This window comes from Polyodon spathula, unplaced genomic scaffold (assembly GCF_017654505.1).
Source record: "Polyodon spathula isolate WHYD16114869_AA unplaced genomic scaffold, ASM1765450v1 scaffolds_358, whole genome shotgun sequence".
NCBI lineage: Eukaryota > Metazoa > Chordata > Actinopteri > Acipenseriformes > Polyodontidae > Polyodon > Polyodon spathula.
This window is the reverse complement of record NW_024471850.1, coordinates 1-19,444: the sequence shown is the minus strand read 5'-3', so window position 1 is coordinate 19,444 and position 19,444 is coordinate 1. Positions and strand designations below refer to the sequence as shown.

Here is a 19,444-nt window from a genome sequence, read left to right as displayed (position 1 = left end):
TCCATTGTACAAAACGTTCTCCCGACAGATCTGTAAAAACACAACAAGCACTTGAGGAGGACTTGTTCCTGATGCACAGCTACATGAATTGCTTGATACGATGAAACAGATGCTTCCCCTACCTTCTAGCAACATTGCCGAAATATCCCAAACACAGACAGTGTCTAAGCAGTTTGTTTTGAGAGCCTTCAAACTTTTCAACTGGGAAATCACTCAGCTAAAAGAGAATAAGAAGTGTTAAAAAATACACTTGTGTATTTAAAAAAAATCTGCATTTGTCATATAGTTAAATAGTCCAAACATGTTTTAGTTATTGAACCACCCTTGTACATGCAAGCCACACTCACATTTTCTGCCCACCTAGTGAAATTGGTTATAAATAAACATTTAAAAAAATCCAATCCATTTACCCTACAGATGCCAGCATGTCATCTGGCAGTGATCATTAAAAAGTCAAAAGGCACAGCACTGCCATAGTTTAAAAGGATCTGGGCACCAGAATTATCTACAAGATGATAACTTAAGGCATCAAGTAAATACATGTGTTTTTTGTTTTTTTTACATCATGGGTTGTGCTTAACATATCTTAACCACCATGAGTGAGATGTGGTTTTCACCAATGTTGCAGAAAATGGCATCAAAGTTATTTACCTGCTTGAGTCGGGACAGTATTTCCTGCAGCTGAGTCTCAATACTGAAAGCAGACTTTATGGCTCTCCAGTGGATCCAGTGATCCTGGCACCAAGACACAGGAGAGGCACTGCAAACATAGGAATAAAGTTCTTAGTGATTAACTCTGTGCCATTTAATTGAGAGGAGATCCAGAGTCACGACAGCAGAAGGGTGGCAGAAAGCTACTGTATACTCTATATAGAGTGGGCAATTCCAAATGTTGCAATGCCATTATTCTTGGACAGATCTATACACATCATATTAAGAACAGTATTTCAATCAGAATTTGTCAAGCAGCAGCAAAGCACAAAAATGTTTGGGTTTTTTTGTACATATAAAACATTTTGGTCACATGCTCAAAGCAGTTCATGCCCATTGACATGCAATGCGGCTGTGCAGCCAGACCCAGAGAGAAACAAGTACACAGCACTCTGTAACACTGCACCTCTGTGGTTACAGGGGTGTACAGTACAAAACATTAGTCTTTGTAAGCCTACCTTGCTTTGCACTTTTGAAAGATATTCAGCAGTGTTGTGAAGTCATTGCAGCCACCCAATTCAGCTGCAAGCTCCCGGTGCTTCTCTTCAGCCTTCTGCTGTTTCTCGGGCTGGCCTGTGGGATCCAAAACAGACTTCATTCTGGGAACAGCTGTGCTGCATCCCGGCACCTTTGCTCTCGTTTACACGTAGGAAACCGTCACATTTCTAAAAAACCAAGAGCTATCACCTGAACCGTATTGTTGGAAACATTACAGTTCCTTTTGGTTTTGGATGTGGATATTAGAAGAGAGTTTTAAGGTACCTGGTCGAATGAAGACATTTTCAACAGATAGCATGGCAGCTATAGGAAGGAGAAGGTCCTCGGAGCCCAGAGCCGCTGCTTTCAACAGGGACCGAGTCAGGCCTGGAGGAAGAGGAAACTCCACCATAAACTGTCCCAATCTCGTCACATGGCCTCTCCTGTAATCATACCACAGAATTCCAACATTGTATTAGGCCAGTCAATGATCTCAACTTCAGTGTCAGTAGTTTGGTAGCACACGTATATGTCCTAAAGCCTCCTAACCCCTCAGTAAAGACAATCACATTTAAAAGCCTAGTCCTCCTGTTACAACAATACAGGCTGTAATATTCAGCATGCTTGGTATCACTCTTGGTTGTGTGTCCCCAGTATTGTTTTTTGTGACGCCGGTAACATTAAGAGATAGCTGGTGCCACATTGACAGTTGGAGGCTGTAAAACCTGTTTTTCTGGAACCAGTTACCCCAGTTAATGTCATGCTTGAGGGTATTACGCTTTTAGATTCCAACCCTGGGAATATCAATTACCTGTCAATGGCGTCACACTGGTATAGCTGCTTCAGAGCTTCTAAAATGAACCTCTCCTCAGGACTGTCCAGGTAAGGAAACCTTAAGAGATAAACAGGACCCAATCATACTGGCTGAACAACATAGAAGAGGGACCTCACAAAACACTACTTTGTAATTTTATATGCTTAATGTAATAGAATAGGTCACTAGCTATATATCATCAGTACGTACTTGTGCACTAAGTACTTGTGTATGTTAACTTTATTCTATACATTATTAAAGGTACAGTAATTGTTATTAATACCTGTTTGATTATCCATACAAATCGATTATGCAAACTAGTATTGGTCCCAATTAGTTTGGATAATTGACTCTCTACTGTATTTGAAAGTAAAGAGACCTTAACTCTTTCAACACTGCAGCCTGCTCTAATAATATGTACATCTATTCCCATTTTTATTTACTCTTCTCTAGAAGACACTGAAATTATTTAACTCATTAAATACTAAATACATTTCTCTTTGAAAAAAATGATAACAAGCTGTACTTACTTAACTTTTACGGTTATCAAAATGAGAGTAAGTTATCAGATAATACAATTAAACAGAAAATAACAACAACACGTAGATGCCAGTTAAAAATGCTCCAGCTATCGGAGGGTAGTCTTTCTGTACAGTTAATGTTGAACTAGTTAATTGGTAACACTTCATTGTAAATATCCATCAATAAATAATAATGATTAATAACAAGGAGATGTATTACCAAGCTGTAAACCTCGTCACTTACAGATGACCACTAAAATTTATAACCTATTACTAGTACTATTAAAAATGCCTCTTCTTTGTTTACCTGATGACGTCATGGACTCCAAGGCACTTCAGGGTGAGGATGACTGAAGTCAGGCTGGTTCTCTGGATCTCCGGAATGGTGTACTCCGGCATGCACTTCTCCCAGAACTCCCGGCTGTAGATCCGGAAGCACTTCCCAGCACACGTCCTTCCAGCCCTGCCTGCCCTCTGTTTCGCCTCAGTCCTTCGCGACAAACAACCGCACAACAGCTTGCATTTATAATCAGCCTTACCTCAACAATCTGCTTCCAATAAAGTGCATACGATTTTAGTCCATTAACAATTAGCATTCAAGGTAACAAAGCAACAAAAAAAAAGGGTTTATCTACTGTATATATAGTGCTACTATTTACTGCATATCATATAGGTAAGGCTCTTGGGTCCTGAAAAGTAACATCTTCAACAGTATACGCAGATCTTTAAAGATATGTAAATTAAATGTTTTACATCCACCACAAACCATATAAACTGCATAGCCCCCATTTATACTGTACACCTTAATCAATGAACAATAATAACTGAACAACCACTAGAGTGCAGTCACCTCCCAACCCAGGTCCCAGAACCACCACACCACCTACTCCCTGGTTATGTTAACCTTCAACTATTTCTATTATATGTACAATGTATAAAGCTACAGTCTGCAACCTGATAAAAACCACCTTGAAGACTGCTTAGTTACATTGCATTCCCATTGTGCAGCGCTCAGACCCTGCAATTCAATGCGGTATCTTCTACGTAGTACATAGGTGCTTTGAAGTAGACAATGGTGTGATGTGCACGTAAAGCTGGCACAGACAGCCCAATGGCATTTTCTCATTTTCAGCCTTGTGAGCTCATTCAGTACTTCATTACCATTTTAAATTAGAAAGTCACACAGTAGCAACCTTACAAACCAGGTGAGCTTTGGACTAAGCCAGTCATGCTTTGCAGGCCAAATGACACTTCTGTTCGGTACACTGTGAATTAAGCCTCTTCAGGTACCAAAAAATAAGAAAACCTGCCTCATTACAAACAAAAAACCTTACTTTGAAATCGGCACCACTTCCAGAACATCCAGACCCACCCTTGAATTATGGTTCAGCTGCTTCACAAATCCACTGTCAACAATGTACCTGCACAGAACAGAACAGAACTGAAAATCGACACAGTTTATACCAGGATTTCAATCACACACTCACTGGGCTAGGTTCAGGGGGAAGCTATTACACACAATTCAGTTATTTTACCTGATTCCATTTACAGTTAGAGATGTTGCAGCAATATTTGTGGAAATCACACATTTTCTTATGCCAGCTGGAGGAGGTTGAAATATTTGCCTTTGTTGATCTATTAAGAACAGACATTAATATTTCAGAAGCATTCATGTGTGCCAAAGAACTCCAAGCGGGTATATGAGATTTACTTCAGTTGATGCAGATTTATTACAGAGGTACATGAGTGGTTACTGCCCACAAATACAAAAACATCCATAGAATTGTAATCACAAATATGTCTATCAGAGACATTACCAGTGGGCATGGATCCATATAATGGGAGTATCAGTAGTCCCTTAACAGACCGGTCTTCAACATCATGCCGATAATCTATGGATTCAGCCTTCTCGTAAAGTACATCACAAGCTTTCTCGATTTCCACTTGGCCTGCAAAAAAAAAAAAAAAAAAAGTGAGATGAATGCAGAGTTGTTCAACTAACCACTAACAAGCGTGGGACCAAAAACAGAGATTTATGATACAACAAACTAAGCAAGTACTATTTGACTTTGTTTAACAATTAAAAGTCTCTGCAGTTGCAAATGGAAGCATTTTAGCAGTGATCGTACTTTTTATCACAATGGACAGCAGAGATATATGAAGAGCAGATGTAAATGGGAGCTTTTCCTTGGTTACAGTAACAGGGAAGTGATGTTCAGCAAAAGCCTTGTACTTGACTACCGTAAGCTCTTATCAATACGGTATGTGTTTGGCTGCATTCACCAGGTGATGACCCAGAGCATGTAAACTACAATACTGAAACAGTGGTGATATGAAACTGCAGGAATATGCAAAACGCAATACATTATACAGTATTGCTTAAGCACTTGCGTCTGACTTACAGAAGCTCAAGTGTACCGTTTATTACGGAAGTGCGTCATTCACACAAGCTCTGTTACTCTGTGATTTGGATGGGAGCCAGGTTACAGATCGATGTAAACTCTGTGGTTTTCCAGGCCAAGATTTATGTGCAAATGGCCTGTTAAAAAAAAAGAAAAACAGCCCGTTTTCCCTCACAGCAGCTGCTCATAAATAACAGACACCAGCGTCGGTTTGAGGCTGCGAGAAGCCAACGCTTGATAAGAAGCTTACCTGTAAGAAACACGAGGATATCCCCAGCTGGCTCATTCGTGTGGATGTCGAGGGCAACCTTCACAACCTGAATGAAAAAAAAACACATGTTTGCGTTCATGTTCTGTACTGTAATACGACCATCATTTTGGGCTTAATCAAAGATACATTCTTATCCAATATACTGCATCCTCTGAGCAACATTTATATGGCTATATCATGCATCAGGTGCCTTGTATTATTAAGGTTTACCATGTTTACAGTCCTTACTGTATATATCGTTTACCATACTCCCATGTGATAATCTTGTGTGCCTGTGCTTAAACCATGGGATATTGCAGTCCCAATCTATAGAGGCTATATGAGTTTAAAGCAGCTAACCAAGACTTCTAAAATATATTTTGTCTACCTCTTATTTAATAACATCATCACTGGGCTCTCTTTTCTTGAAGAGCTTTTGGTTCTTAGCTTAGTATGTAGGTATATCAAATACAACCCTATACTGTAGATATATTAGTTGTTGCTGCTTACTAGTTCTAGATCACCTCCTGTGCTTTAATTTAAACTTACACCCATGGTCAAGGTGCATTTAAATCATTGCCTTAAAAGCTTTCGTCCAATTTCTCTGCTTTATCACTGGTCCCGTTGCATATGCTATAGTTATTGATGTGAAAGGCTCTGTTTATACCCTGGTTTCCCCCTAACCTCAAAGAGCAGTGCTTTACCTCTTTCACATAAACAGAGCTCTCTCTGTCTTTTGGGCCAATCAGATTGCAGAATATCTCAGTGACAGGATAGGTCCTCCCGGGTATGGTGCAGACAGGGCAGTCCTCAAGGAACTCAGAGAGCTTCTCTGTCTCCAGCGTGGCTGACATCACCACCACTTTGAGAGGGGCCTGCCGGTCTCCATGCTTCTTCTTCTGGAACAGCTTCTTCAGTAAACCGAACAGAATGTCCTGAAAGAGAACCAAGTCTCACAACCTACTCATAATGAGCCCGTTCCCAAGGTCCAAACCCAATCAAAAACTAAGCTGAATATGGCACATGCAAGCACAATATTCATGCTAAGGAATTAAAGGTTCCACCTCCCAGCAGCCTTTGTCCAGTCCTCCCATGTTTCCGAGCAACCAGAGACAAACTAGAAACCCAAGCTTAAAAACATTCACATATGAGCATTTTTAAAAATCAAAATATTCCCAATAAGGTGTGGTTCTTTCTTCACAACAAAATTCTGCATGTCGATGTGGCTTTTACTTTGTTATTTTTAAGCAACGCTTTAAAAGCACTTTCATTGCAATGACATTATTACCTTCTGATTGAGCAATTCTCTCCACTCACCGTGTTCAGGCTCCTCTCATGAGCCTCGTCCAGAATGATAACGCTGTACCTGCTAAGACTGGCATCTGCGAGAATTTCCCTCAGGAGACAGCCATCTGTCATGTACTTGATAGCCGTGTCCTAAAGGAAGTATTAGATGCAGTGCTGTTTCAGTTAAAGGGGCTATACACATGAAAACCAGGAATGCCTGTAATGGGGTCTTTGTAATATTCTGCATTTTGTGGCCCCAATAATTTTGCCATTAATGGGGAATTTTACATACTGCTACAATATGTACCGGATTTAAAAGTATGTACTGTATTACAGTCCACGTGCCGTCTCTTTTGGCAAGTGATATTTTCAGAATCATATCGTTCTGAATTAAAATACTACTTCTGCTGAAAATATAGTACTGTACCAACAAAACCAACACAGTACATCTAAATGGAAGCCTGCTTATTTTAAAACACAGTCCTTTCAGCTATGTATTTTTAACATTGTATCTTTTTTGTGTTCCCTGAAAAACGGATAAGGGTGGAACGGGCCAAAATGAAATAATTGGATGAAGTCCAAATTTTATAGGGTCATTCATTCATTCATTCATGCATCTATCTCTCTATCAATCTTCCTATCTACCCATCTATCTATATATATCTTCATTACAATAATTTATTTGTTCAATAGAGAAAATATATATATATATATATATATATATATATATATATATATATATATATATATATATATATATATACACATACTGATGTTAAAAAATAAACACTGAGATTATTACTTTTATTACTATTTTCAGAGAAGACCTTTTATAGAAAAGCCTAACCAGGCTCTTCTTTTTAAGTACAGATCTTTAAACCGTGATAAACTTTGGTCCCAGAAGTGCTGCTAGCTCTTTCCTATGTGACCTGTGACCCTGTTGCTCTTTGCTCTCTCTGTGTGTGCAGCACTCGCTGCTGGCATACTAAGCTTACTCTGCTGAAGTAGGTGTCCATTGATAGGGGCGCTCCATTACAAATGAAACATTGGTTACATCGGTTAACTAGCCTTCATAACACCACTCACAAACCCAAAGGCTTATTGATGATCAAAGTTCTGTATACCACGACAGACACGTTACCACAACAATGCTGGGCTCACATTTCATCCTGGACACACACACATGCCCATTTTCATTGTCTTTTTAAGGGTTCAATTCCTACTGGAAGCCGATGTGGAAAACAAGCTAAATCAGACTTCAAGGTAGAGTGAAGGAGCGCACCTTCACCCACTGGCACACAACGGACATGGGGTCTAGTCAAGCCTGCCTACAGCACTTACAGTTAGAAGTCTGTGTGATTAAATACCTTGGAAGTGCAATCGTCGAAGCGCACTTGGTAGCCCACTTCTCTTCCCAGGGGGCAGCCCATCTCCTCAGACACTCGCTGTGCTACTGAGATAGCGGCTACTCTTCGGGGCTGCGTGACACCGATCACTGCGCCTTTCCCAAACCCTACAGCGTAAAAATCAAACAGGCTGTTTGACACTAGATACTAGCAAATTCTGCTCTCAGGACTACTGCTTTATCAATGTAACATGTCAATCTACACTATGCAGTCATATTGTGTAAGCAAGGCATTTTCTAAAGCCTACAGTAGCTAGTCTGAGAAGCATATCTATCACACTAACTGGTTAGAATTTGTTAGCTTGCAAATATTAAATAGTGCAACTTATCCTGTGTTTATATAACAAAGGTTTTTACACTTTTTTTAATCCAGTGTTGTTTTTCAGTGCTCTAACCCAATAAAACATCACAGTTGTATTCATTTTTACTTTCAAATAGTCTACTGTTACATATCAATAAGCCAAAATACAAATTTATATATCATAGGTTTGACAGTTACAAATGCAAATCACAGGGCTTTTTTTTTTTTTACCATGTTAGAGTACAGGTAACATTAAGGTAAGCTCTGTGCTAGTTCTGTCGTGGTGTGCAGATTACCTGCCTGGTAGAGATACTGAGGAAGCTGTGTGGTCTTGCCGCTTCCCGTCTCTCCGGTAACGACAACGAAGGGGTTCTGTTTGACAGCCCGTACCAGCCGCTCTCTGTGTTTGTGGATTGGGAGCGGCACCGGCTCTGTTGCCGTTCCTCCCTTTGTTTTATACGGCTTGCTTTTTTTCTCCATGTTCAGTTTGTTCTATATGAACGACTTTTGTTAAACCTAACCTAGTGAATTGATGATAAATAAAAGGACAGCCGGAAACAGCTTGCAGTTATTATAATAATTACTATACATCATGAGATGTTTGCAAATAATGGAATTAAAACATGATTTGGCTGTATAACAAAACGTATTAAAACAAAACAAGAGGCAACAAATAGAAACATTATTAGTGAAATGTACACAGTGATGAGTACCCTTCTTTCTACTGACTGCAAAGTAAAACCAATACAACATTTCTGTCAATAAGGCGTACCGACTCTCACCCTAAGATCCAGTTTGGAGATCTTACACGACTAGCGAGATAGTGATGCAACTCAATTGCTGCGTCTCAGTAGAAGGGTTGTTAGATGGTTGCGACTCGTCACAAACGGGTTTAAGGTTTTGTCCTACGGGTGCCGTCACTTCAGCTTTAATACTCCGAGATCACCCCTGAACTAAACAGCAGCAGCCTCCTATAAAACACCCTGTAAACGCACTCACAATTGCATTCAATCGTCGCACGACGTGAACGTCACTATTTTCTTTTTTTCCCCACTGAAGACTCGTGCTTCCCTCTGCTGGAGATACCAAACAGTACCACAGAAGACATGATCTCCAAAATGCAATACATTTCTGATTGTATCACATACACAACTCAAGCAAATATGATTTAATAGTCCTATAGTGAAAATTCTAAGGACTTCGTAGTATTCTGAAGCATACATGACATAGAAACGTCCATATTATTATTACTATAGGACTAAAGCACTACCAGTAAGAGTATACTTAAAGCAGTGTTTGTAAGAGAACATACGCGCTTCCATTCAGCCACGCACTATAGCTAGAAACCCTGCATACAGTACCAACTCTGACCACACCACAGATTGGTTTACATATCGACGTGTAGGTTTAACTAGATTATATGTTGAATTTTCTTTTTCTTCTGCTCACCAGAAAATAACTATAATGCATTCACAAGCAATACATACACACAAAGCATGCACTGCTGCCTAATTTCTAAAAAAAAAAAAAACCCAAAAAACATGTATGTGCAAACCTGAATATTTTCGATATCATAATGAATATATTACAACACCCCACTAGGTCTTCTCCAAATCTGTAAAGTCCATCAGCAGAAGAGGTTAGCTTTAAATATCCAGATAATGCATTCATTAAAACCTCCTGACACCATTTGCACTGCTCAACTTATGTACTATTGCAAATTTACTGTTAAACACATGTAAGTCATCTTTTTTTATTTTGTATTGGATGATTAAGTGGGGGGGGGGGGTTCACTAAGAGCAGTGCAGCAAACTGTCTTGCTTCAAAAGTAAAAATGTAATCACCTGGGTCTTCTCAGTTTACTGATCTAATTCATAGCCATAGAACAAAAAACAATACAGATCTGAAAACATAAATTTTAATCCAGAACTATAACACCAAACACTATAAAGAACATTTACAAGTTTTTCTGTACACACATATACAATTTGTTTAAATTGTTAAAGTCTCATTTCAATTTTCAGTCATGCAATTTATTTCCACCATTGCATTACAAACTAATAAAATAAAAAAAAATACATTTAAAATAAATGACCTCCAACATGCACGCTATGCATCTGTTTTCCAAATAACAACTAACTATACTATACAATGAACAGTAGCTTTACATATTGGGAAACACAAACTCCAGTTCTTTTTAAAATAACTAGTGTTTATGGTACCCCCGCAGAACAGGCAAAAAACAATAACCATCCGGGTAAAAAAAAAAAGATTTGCAAACAGTACTAGATTTAAAAAAAAAAAAAAACCCTGATATGGGTCCTCTAGCGTCATCCCACTGCTAGTCCTGACTTGAACATCAGTCTGTCTTTGTAGAGTCAAACATTTCATATAAGGCACTATTAAACAGTTTTCTTTTGCACTTTCTGGAGTCTGCATTGGCTGATTTTCCTTTACCCTTTTCTATAGAGGTCATACTCAACAAGGTCTTTTTAGCTGGCTTTCCATTATCCTCCAATGATTCGAAGACGTTTATTTGGCACTTTGTTTTGTTACCACTAGAGGGCATTTTTTCTCCCTTTCTTTCAGAAGTTTGCTCGGAAAGCTGCCACGCTAAAACAGAACTCGTGGTTTCCTGCTTGCCATTTTTCCCCCTCTTCTCTTTCTTGCCCTGTTTGGTCCCATCTTTCTCAGAATTCACATTCTTTAGACCCACATCTTTCTCTGCCTTGTCCCTTTTGTCTGTAGCTTCTGTTTCAATCACTCCCTGCAGCAAATCACCTGCAGAGTTTGATTCACTAGATAAATCCACCAAGGCTTCCGGTCTAACACTCTCATTTTCCCCAGATGTCCCAAAACGTTTTTGGATTTCACCTGTCGTCACTTCTCCAGCTAGTGATTCTCCAACAGATGTAGGACGAAGTCCTTGCATTTCCTGCCTATCATTCTGGTTCTTCTTTTTGTCTTTTTTCTTTGTTGGTTTTTCAAGTCCACCACCATTCACCAATATGCCCTCCAGTGAAATACTTCCATCAAGGGAGGATTTGCATGCAGTTAGAGATGAACGCATCCCCTGTGCTTCCATTTCATCTGTTATGCACTGTTTTTTCTTTTTGCTCTTTTTCTCCACGATTCTTGATTCTCCTTGTTCAGCAGTATCACTCTCTGCTAAAATATTTGGCATGCCTATGGTCTCCCACCTCCCATCAACGTACAGTTCGCAAGTGGGTGACAGGATACCTTCCATTTCTTCACTTGCGAGTTTTCTTTTACACTTTTTCTTCTTTGTTCTCAGCTCTCTTAATTCAGCAACATCTGTATCTTTAATATCTTTCTTACTGGTTGGGTACTCATTTCCTCCATCAACTAGAAGATCACAAGTGTTCGGAGGAGATAAATGTGGCCCCTGCATTTCTACATCATACCCCACCCTCTGTCTTTTCCTCTTGTTCTTTTTGTGGCTTTTTTTCTTTGTGTGTGTGAATTCTCCTGGTTCCAAGTGCTTCAACAGTGTGCTCTCATCTGCCGTAACAATATTTCTACTCAGGTTCTCGCATTCCCTTGGAGCATCCTGAGCCTCTAAATCCATTTCCTGGCTTTCCATGCCAGCAGCTACACTCTGCTGTTCAATCTTCTTCTTCTTTCTTTTAACTGGAGGCAAATTATCATCTGAGCTGTTCCCTTTCCCTCTTCCCATCTTTATGTTAGAATCGTCTCTTTCTAATCCACCACCAGTTTGATCTGCATCACTTTCACAATGCGTATGCCTAGTTTCACAGAGGTTTCCCATCTCTGAATTATCAGTTATGCCGTCACGTATCTCTTCTGTAGAAAGGTTAAGGGACGACGCTGAATTTGTTCCTTCCACTTCCTCCGTGTTACGTTTTCTCTTTTTCTTCTTTCTCGATTTTTTCTCTTGCTTCTCACTAAGTGTTTCAGCTGCTTCTACTTGATGCTTCATTGCAGCACAGACATCCTTGCTATTGTCAGGTCCTGTAGATAGGTTTGGGGAGCTGGAGGAGAGATCTACCAAGCTCCCAACTCCTGCATCAGTGCCAACTTGGCTAACCTTCCTTCCCTGATTCTTCTTCTTCTTTTTTTGACCATTTTTTGTTTTACAGATATGAGATGCCCCTGCGCTCTTGCTATTTGGGTTCTCCATCTGATCATCTACTACATGAGAACCTTCCAGGATGATGTCACTGCAGGGTTCTTTGTTGAGCTGAGGCCCCTCATTCGTTTCATATTCCACCGTGACACTGACACCTCCCATACCTTCAGGAACCGCAGCCAGATTTGGAGAGCTGGAGCGTTCTACCAAGTTCCCAACTTCATCATCGTATGTGCGATCTTGTCTGCTCTTTCTAGCCCGTTTCTCCATTTTCTTCTTTATCCTCATGCGGTCTTTCGTATTAAACATTTCAGACACGTCTTCGTTCATGCTCTTGAGGTTCTTTGATTCGCTGTCTGTTGGCTGAAGATCACTGCAGATTGGCTCACCGGTTTCCAAGTCTGTAGGTGCAACAGGGTTGTCCCCAAGCTCTACCCCAGCTTCTCCATCACCAGTGATATTCTCCAGTGCATTTTCCACAGGGGCCTGGAAGCCAATGAAAACCGCTGGACCGTCGACAGGAGTCCCCTCTGCTGTGCTTGTTAAACTGTCTTTGCGTTTCTTCTTTTTTTTGTCATGTTTAGCGTTCTTAATTTTGTTCATCAGGGACAGGCTATTGGTATCTGTCTTGTTCTGATCCACTATCATTCTCTTCTTTCCATTTTTCTTTTCACTAGGTGTTCTGGCTGCTTTTTGAGTTTGATATCCCACTGTGGCATCTCCCATATCTTCAGGAACTGTAGAGCGATTGAGAGAGCTGGGAGAGCCTATCAAGTTTCCAACTCCTACATCTACATCAGGGCCATCTTGGCTAATATTTCTTGCCCGTTTCTTTTTCTTTTTCGGACCACTTTTTGTTTTCCAGGTTTCAGACTTCTCCATGCTCATCTCGCTGTCAGCAGGGTGAAGCGAACCTTCCAGCGCTCCATCACTGCAGACCGTTTCATTGAGGTCAGGATCATCAACAAGCTCTATTCCAGCCTCTTTGTCACCAATGCCACTATCCTCTGACAAGTCAGTGACGACAGGTGCAACATCAACAAGAGTCCTCGCTGCTGCGCTTGATAAACTGTCTGTGGATTTCTTAGTTTTAGTACGTTTATTTTGGTTTATTTTGTTCGCCACGGACACCTGCTCTGTAATGTCTTCTCTTATAGCAGATCTATTTTTCTTTTGTGGTTTCATTTTCTGAATGAAGCAGCACTTGTCCTGAAACGAAACAAAATCATTAAGTAGATTATATTCACCTACTGTATACTGCAAGAGTTTTCCACAACTGGTAACTGGGAATGCATTCAAATGTGTTGCACAAAATAAATAAATAAATAAATAAATAAACTCTCTGGTTACTCAAATGTGTTTGTCAAATGTTTTTTTTTTGTGAATGTGTTCTATACTTTTGATTTCTCTTGTATATTAACAATATAAAACAATGCTCAATCTCAACTAGAAAAAAGGGGACCCACCACTATTTTAATGTCATCTCTGTCTTCTATGTCTGATTCAGTCTCATCAATTTTACTAGAAGGGGACAAAAAACACCATAAAGTATGATTCAAGTTTAATATCTATATTGTAAAATTACAAAACTTTTAACTTTACATTAAACCTGCTGGAGTTTTCCTCCAGGGGTGACTCAGTATTAAAATAGGCTGTCGTGTGTTTGAGGCTTCAATGAACACGAAACATAAATGTATTTTTTTTTTCCCCACAGGCTATTATACACCCTCCAACCCCTCTGGTTAAGTGTCTGACTCAAACTTCCTGAAAAGTAAGAAGCTGTGTAGCCTAAGCGGTCCGGATCAGGAACGATAAAATACTACTTTTATCATAGCAAAGAATTTGAGACATGCAAAATAAATACATAAATAAATAAAAGTATTTAAAGTCAGATTCTAGTCCATTGGTTTTGTGTGATACAGCAGACTTACTCAGGCTCCTGTATGGGAGAAATCGGCCTTTTCATCTCACAGCGATCCCTACTACACTCGATGCGATCAGTTTCAATATTCAGCATCTCTTGAAGCTTCCTCTTGGCTTTGATGCTCTTTACACAGCTGCAAAAACCTGCTAATGCTGCTTGCTGTTGATGAACAGAAACACATTCATTCATAAAATAAATAACAGGTGTGTCAAGGGCACCTTAAAACATACAGGAGTCTTGATCAGAGTCACGTTGAAGCGTGTGTGTATATTTTAACCATGTTTCTTTCCAGTATTACAGTCATTTATTTTTTAATAATTCCATGCCCTGTGTCCTACACACAGTAACGTGACAATCAGTGCTTGGTGGGGACTGAAATACGTTTGGGAGATCGCTTGCCTTGTTTAATCAGCCACTGCTCCAAATGTTTACAAACACAGCAAATAAGAAGAATATTCTCAGTTTAATGGTAAGGTGCTACTTTCCCGTCAGGTCATGCGTGGCCCATGTGTGCCCACCTGAATGAAACACGCCAGTGAACACATTTATTACCTCATAAGTCAACACCATCCTTAACGGGAGGTGCTTCCACCCATACAGTACTTCCACGAACGGGAAACGAAACCCTCTCCATTTCAGCCTCCTGGCTCGCTCCGCTTTGCTGTAGGACCGTCTCGATCTCCCCATTGGCCTCTACTTTTTATTTCTCAGACTTGCTGGAATCGGAGCTATCCACTGCAAAACAGGAGGCACTGTATTTGTGTTTTTAAGCATGCACATACGTTATAATGCAGATAATCAAATTAAGTTGCGGACAACGGCGTACAATCAGTAAAATAACATAACATGCATCAATTCTAACCAATATAATACAATATTCAGTATTAATTAACATTGTACATATCTAGAAGTGCCTCGGACTTTAAAAGTCGAAGACAATCTACAGAATGCCTGCTTATGAAACGGATTCTCAGGAATACAACATACAGAAAAAAACCCGAACAAGTTCATGCATATACCACAACGTGAATTTAGAAATCGTATCGTCTTTTTAAACACTGATATTCTTTACAATATCAAATCAATTTCTTTATATATGTTCTTCTCAGAAACGCGGAAATCAAATTACTTACAACTTTTAAGCACCATTTCTGTCAGACGTAAAAAACCATAAATTCGGTTCTGTTAAAAATAAAAACTCAAGCATGTATTAGTAATGTGATGTCCAACTAATTACTAACCCGGGGTTTAATGGTTCAACCCAGCATTCAATGCGGATGAGAAAATGAATGTGTTTACTGTAGTGCCATCTTCTCAGTAATTAGCTTGCAATTATTAAACTCTAGAAATTATATAATGAACTACTCTGTTAAGGGTCTGGATGGGGGTTTATTTTGTTCAATTAAAAATACAGAACAGGGTTAGAACAAAGATTGGGAGTGGAGGAGATAACTTTGGACTCTCCTGTAAACTACTCTATGCAGATTCAGTTCAACAGCACAGGGCGGTTATTACAGTTGGCCATCCTGCACATTTGCTTGGACTCCAAGACTGTTGATGTATTCTATGCAACAGAGCAAAGGTACCTACAGTCTGCAGAGCGAGCAGAATGGCACAGAGTAAGGTCTCCGAAAAGTTTCAATTGCATGTCCCGAGTCTGGAAGAGTTATGCACAGGTATGGAATGCAAAATAAAATAAAACTATACATGCAAAACAGCTGCTGTTTCTCTGAACCGGCTTACGTTATATTGCTGTGTTTTTATGATTTGCTAATAAAATGCATTATAATTTAGTGGTGTTACAGTAAGCAATGCGATTGCAAAGCAAAGTTAGCTTTTGTCCTTATATGATTTTTTTTTTTTTTAAATAGACTGTTTGTAAGTAGTGTATATTGTTTAAACTTGAACAGTTATGCGTTGTTTTGAATACTTTAAGCTGGCGTAGCTTTACTGTGTCTGTCACGTCAAAATGAATAATGACGTCAGGGAGATGCAGTCTATGATGAAAGTTGTTGAGCTCGGTGCAACACATTTCATCATAGACTGCATCTCCCTGACGTCATTATTCATTTTGACGTGACAGACACAGCAAAACTACGCCAGCTTAAAGTATTCAAAACAACGCATAACTGTTCAAGTTTAAACAATATACACTACTTACAAACAGTCTATTTAAAAAAAAAAAAAATCATATAAGGACAAAAGCTAACTAGTCCAAGCAAATGTGCAGGATGGCCAACTGTAATAACCGCCCTGTGCTGTTGAACTGAATCTGCATAGAGTAGTTTACAGGAGAGTCCAAAGTTATCTCCTCCACTCCCAATCTTTGTTCTAACCCTGTTCTGTATTTTTAATTGAACAAAATAAACCCCCATCCAGACCCTTAACAGAGTAGTTCATTATATAATTTCTAGAGTTTAATAATTGCAAGCTAATTACTGAGAAGATGGCACTACAGTAAACACATTCATTTTCTCATCCGCATTGAATGCTGGGTTGAACCATTAAACCCCGGGTTAGTAATTAGTTGGACATCACATTACTAATACATGCTTGAGTTTTTATTTTTAACAGAACCGAATTTATGTTTTTTTACGTCTGACAGAAATGGTGCTTAAAATTTGTAAGTAATTTGATTTCCGCGTTTCTGAGAAGAACATATATAAAGAAATTGATTTGATATTGTAAAGAATATCAGTGTTTAAAAAGACGATACGATTTCTAAATTCACGTTGTGGTATATGCATGAACTTGTTCGGGTTTTTTTCTGTATGTTGTATTCCTGAGAATCCGTTTCATAAGCAGGCATTCTGTAGATTGTCTTCGACTTTTAAAGTCCGAGGCACTTCTAGATATGTACAATGTTAATTAATACTGAATATTGTATTATATTGGTTAGAATTGATGCATGTTATGTTATTTTACTGATTGTACGCCGTTGTCCGCAACTTAATTTGATTATCTGCATTATAACGTATGTGCATGCTTAAAAACACAAATACAGTGCCTCCTGTTTTGCAGTGGATAGCTCCGATTCCAGCAAGTCTGAGAAATAAAAAAATAGAGGCCAATGGGGAGATCGAGACGGTCCTACAGCAAAGCGGAGCGAGCCAGGAGGCTGAAATGGAGAGGGTTTCGTTTCCCGTTCGTGGAAGTACTGTATGGGTGGAAGCACCTCCCGTTAAGGATGGTGTTGACTTATGAGGTAATAAATGTGTTCACTGGCGTGTTTCATTCAGGTGGGCACACATGGGCCACGCATGACCTGACGGGAAAGTAGCACCTTACCATTAAACTGAGAATATTCTTCTTATTTGCTGTGTTTGTAAACATTTGGAGCAGTGGCTGATTAAACAAGGCAAGCGATCTCCCAAACGTATTTCAGTCCCCACCAAGCACTGATTGTCACGTTACTGTGTGTAGGACACAGGGCATGGAATTATTAAAAAATAAATGACTGTAATACTGGAAAGAAACATGGTTAAAATATACACACACGCTTCAACGTGACTCTGATCAAGACTCCTGTATGTTTTAAGGTGCCCTTGACACACCTGTTATTTATTTTATGAATGAATGTGTTTCTGTTCATCAACAGCAAGCAGCATTAGCAGGTTTTTGCAGCTGTGTAAAGAGCATCAAAGCCAAGAGGAAGCTTCAAGAGATGCTGAATATTGAAACTGATCGCATCGAGTGTAGTAGGGATCGCTGTGAGATGAAAAGGCCGATTTCTCCCATACAGGAGCCTGAGTAAGTCTGCTGTATCACACAAAACCAATGGACTAGAATCTGACTTTAAATACTTTTATTTATTTATTTATTTATTTTGCATGTCTCAAATTCTTTGCTATGATAAAAGTAGTATTTTAACGTTCCTGATCCGGACCGCTTAGGCTACGCAGCTTCTTACTTTTCAGGAAGTTTGAGTCAGACACTTAACCAGAGGGGTTGGAGGGTGTATAATAGCCTGTGGGGAAAAAAAAAATACATTTATGTTTCGTGTTCATTGAAGCCTCAAACACACGACAGCCTATTTTAATACTGAGTCACCCCTGGAGGAAAACTCCAGCAGGTTTAATGTAAAGTTAAAAGTTTTGTAATTTTACAATATAGATATTAAACTTGAATCATACTTTATGGTGTTTTTTGTCCCCTTCTAGTAAAATTGATGAGACTGAATCAGACATAGAAGACAGAGATGACATTAAAATAGTGGTGGGTCCCCTTTTTTCTAGTTGAGATTGAGCATTGTTTTATATTGTTAATATACAAGAGAAATCAAAAGTATAGAACACATTCACAAAAAAAAAACATTTGACAAACACATTTGAGTAACCAGAGAGTTTATTTATTTATTTATTTATTTATTTTGTGCAACACATTTGAATGCATTCCCAGTTACCAGTTGTGGAAAACTCTTGCAGTATACAGTAGGTGAATATAATCTACTTAATGATTTTGTTTCGTTTCAGGACAAGTGCTGCTTCATTCAGAAAATGAAACCACAAAAGAAAAATAGATCTGCTATAAGAGAAGACATTACAGAGCAGGTGTCCGTGGCGAACAAAATAAACCAAAATAAACGTACTAAAACTAAGAAATCCACAGACAGTTTATCAAGCGCAGCAGCGAGGACTCTTGTTGATGTTGCACCTGTCGTCACTGACTTGTCAGAGGATAGTGGCATTGGTGACAAAGAGGCTGGAATAGAGCTTGTTGATGATCCTGACCTCAATGAAACGGTCTGCAGTGATGGAGCGCTGGAAGGTTCGCTTCACCCTGCTGACAGCGAGATGAGCATGGAGAAGTCTGAAACCTGGAGAACAAAAAGTGGTCCGAAAAAGAAAAAGAAACGGGCAAGAAATATTAGCCAAGATGGCCCTGATGTAGATGTAGGAGTTGGAAACTTGATAGGCTCTCCCAGCTCTCTCAATCGCTCTACAGTTCCTGAAGATATGGGAGATGCCACAGTGGGATATCAAACTCAAAAAGCAGCCAGAACACCTAGTGAAAAGAAAAATGGAAAGAAGAGAATGATAGTGGATCAGAACGAGACAGACACCAATAGCCTGTCCCTGATGAACAAAATTAAGAAAGCTAAACATGACAAAAAAAAGAAGAAACGCAAAGACAGTTTAACAAGCACAGCAGAGGGGACTCCTGTCGACGGTCCAGCGGTTTTCATTGGCTTCCAGGCCCCTGTGGAAAATGCACTGGAGAATATCACTGGTGATGGAGAAG

At 39.4% G+C, this 19,444-nt stretch overlaps 2 protein-coding genes across 3 annotated transcripts; both read right to left on the bottom strand.

The window, feature by feature from the left end:
• Window positions 1–5: 5 nt before the first annotated feature.
• LOC121308123 (probable ATP-dependent RNA helicase DHX40) lies at window positions 6–9,178 on the bottom strand (the record flags this gene model as incomplete). Its single annotated transcript, XM_041240415.1, has 16 exons — window positions 8,951–9,178; window positions 8,465–8,689; window positions 7,830–7,975; window positions 6,493–6,612; window positions 5,880–6,110; window positions 5,176–5,242; window positions 4,341–4,472; window positions 4,059–4,158; window positions 3,858–3,944; window positions 2,831–3,013; window positions 2,000–2,080; window positions 1,474–1,631; window positions 1,170–1,284; window positions 652–760; window positions 123–217; window positions 6–30 (listed from the first exon to the last, which is right to left on the bottom strand). Coding segments are annotated over exons 2-16 (1,833 nt in total), but the record flags the coding sequence as incomplete, so codon positions are not given.
• Window positions 9,179–10,070: 892 nt separating this feature from the next.
• Window positions 10,071–15,628, bottom strand: LOC121308124. 2 transcript variants are annotated; one of them, XM_041240416.1, is made up of 5 exons: window positions 15,337–15,628; window positions 14,756–14,938; window positions 14,211–14,362; window positions 13,746–13,800; window positions 10,071–13,488 (listed from the first exon to the last, which is right to left on the bottom strand). In XM_041240416.1, exons 2-5 carry the CDS (start codon window positions 14,888–14,890, stop codon window positions 10,528–10,530), a joined length of 3,303 nt encoding a protein of 1,100 aa, XP_041096350.1. In that variant the 5' UTR covers window positions 14,891–14,938; window positions 15,337–15,628; the 3' UTR covers window positions 10,071–10,527. The 2 variants fall into 2 exon arrangements, with proteins under 2 accessions (XP_041096350.1, XP_041096351.1); XM_041240417.1 differs by lacking the exon at window positions 13,746–13,800 and having other exon boundaries at window positions 15,337–15,627.
• Window positions 15,629–19,444: the final 3,816 nt, after the last annotated feature.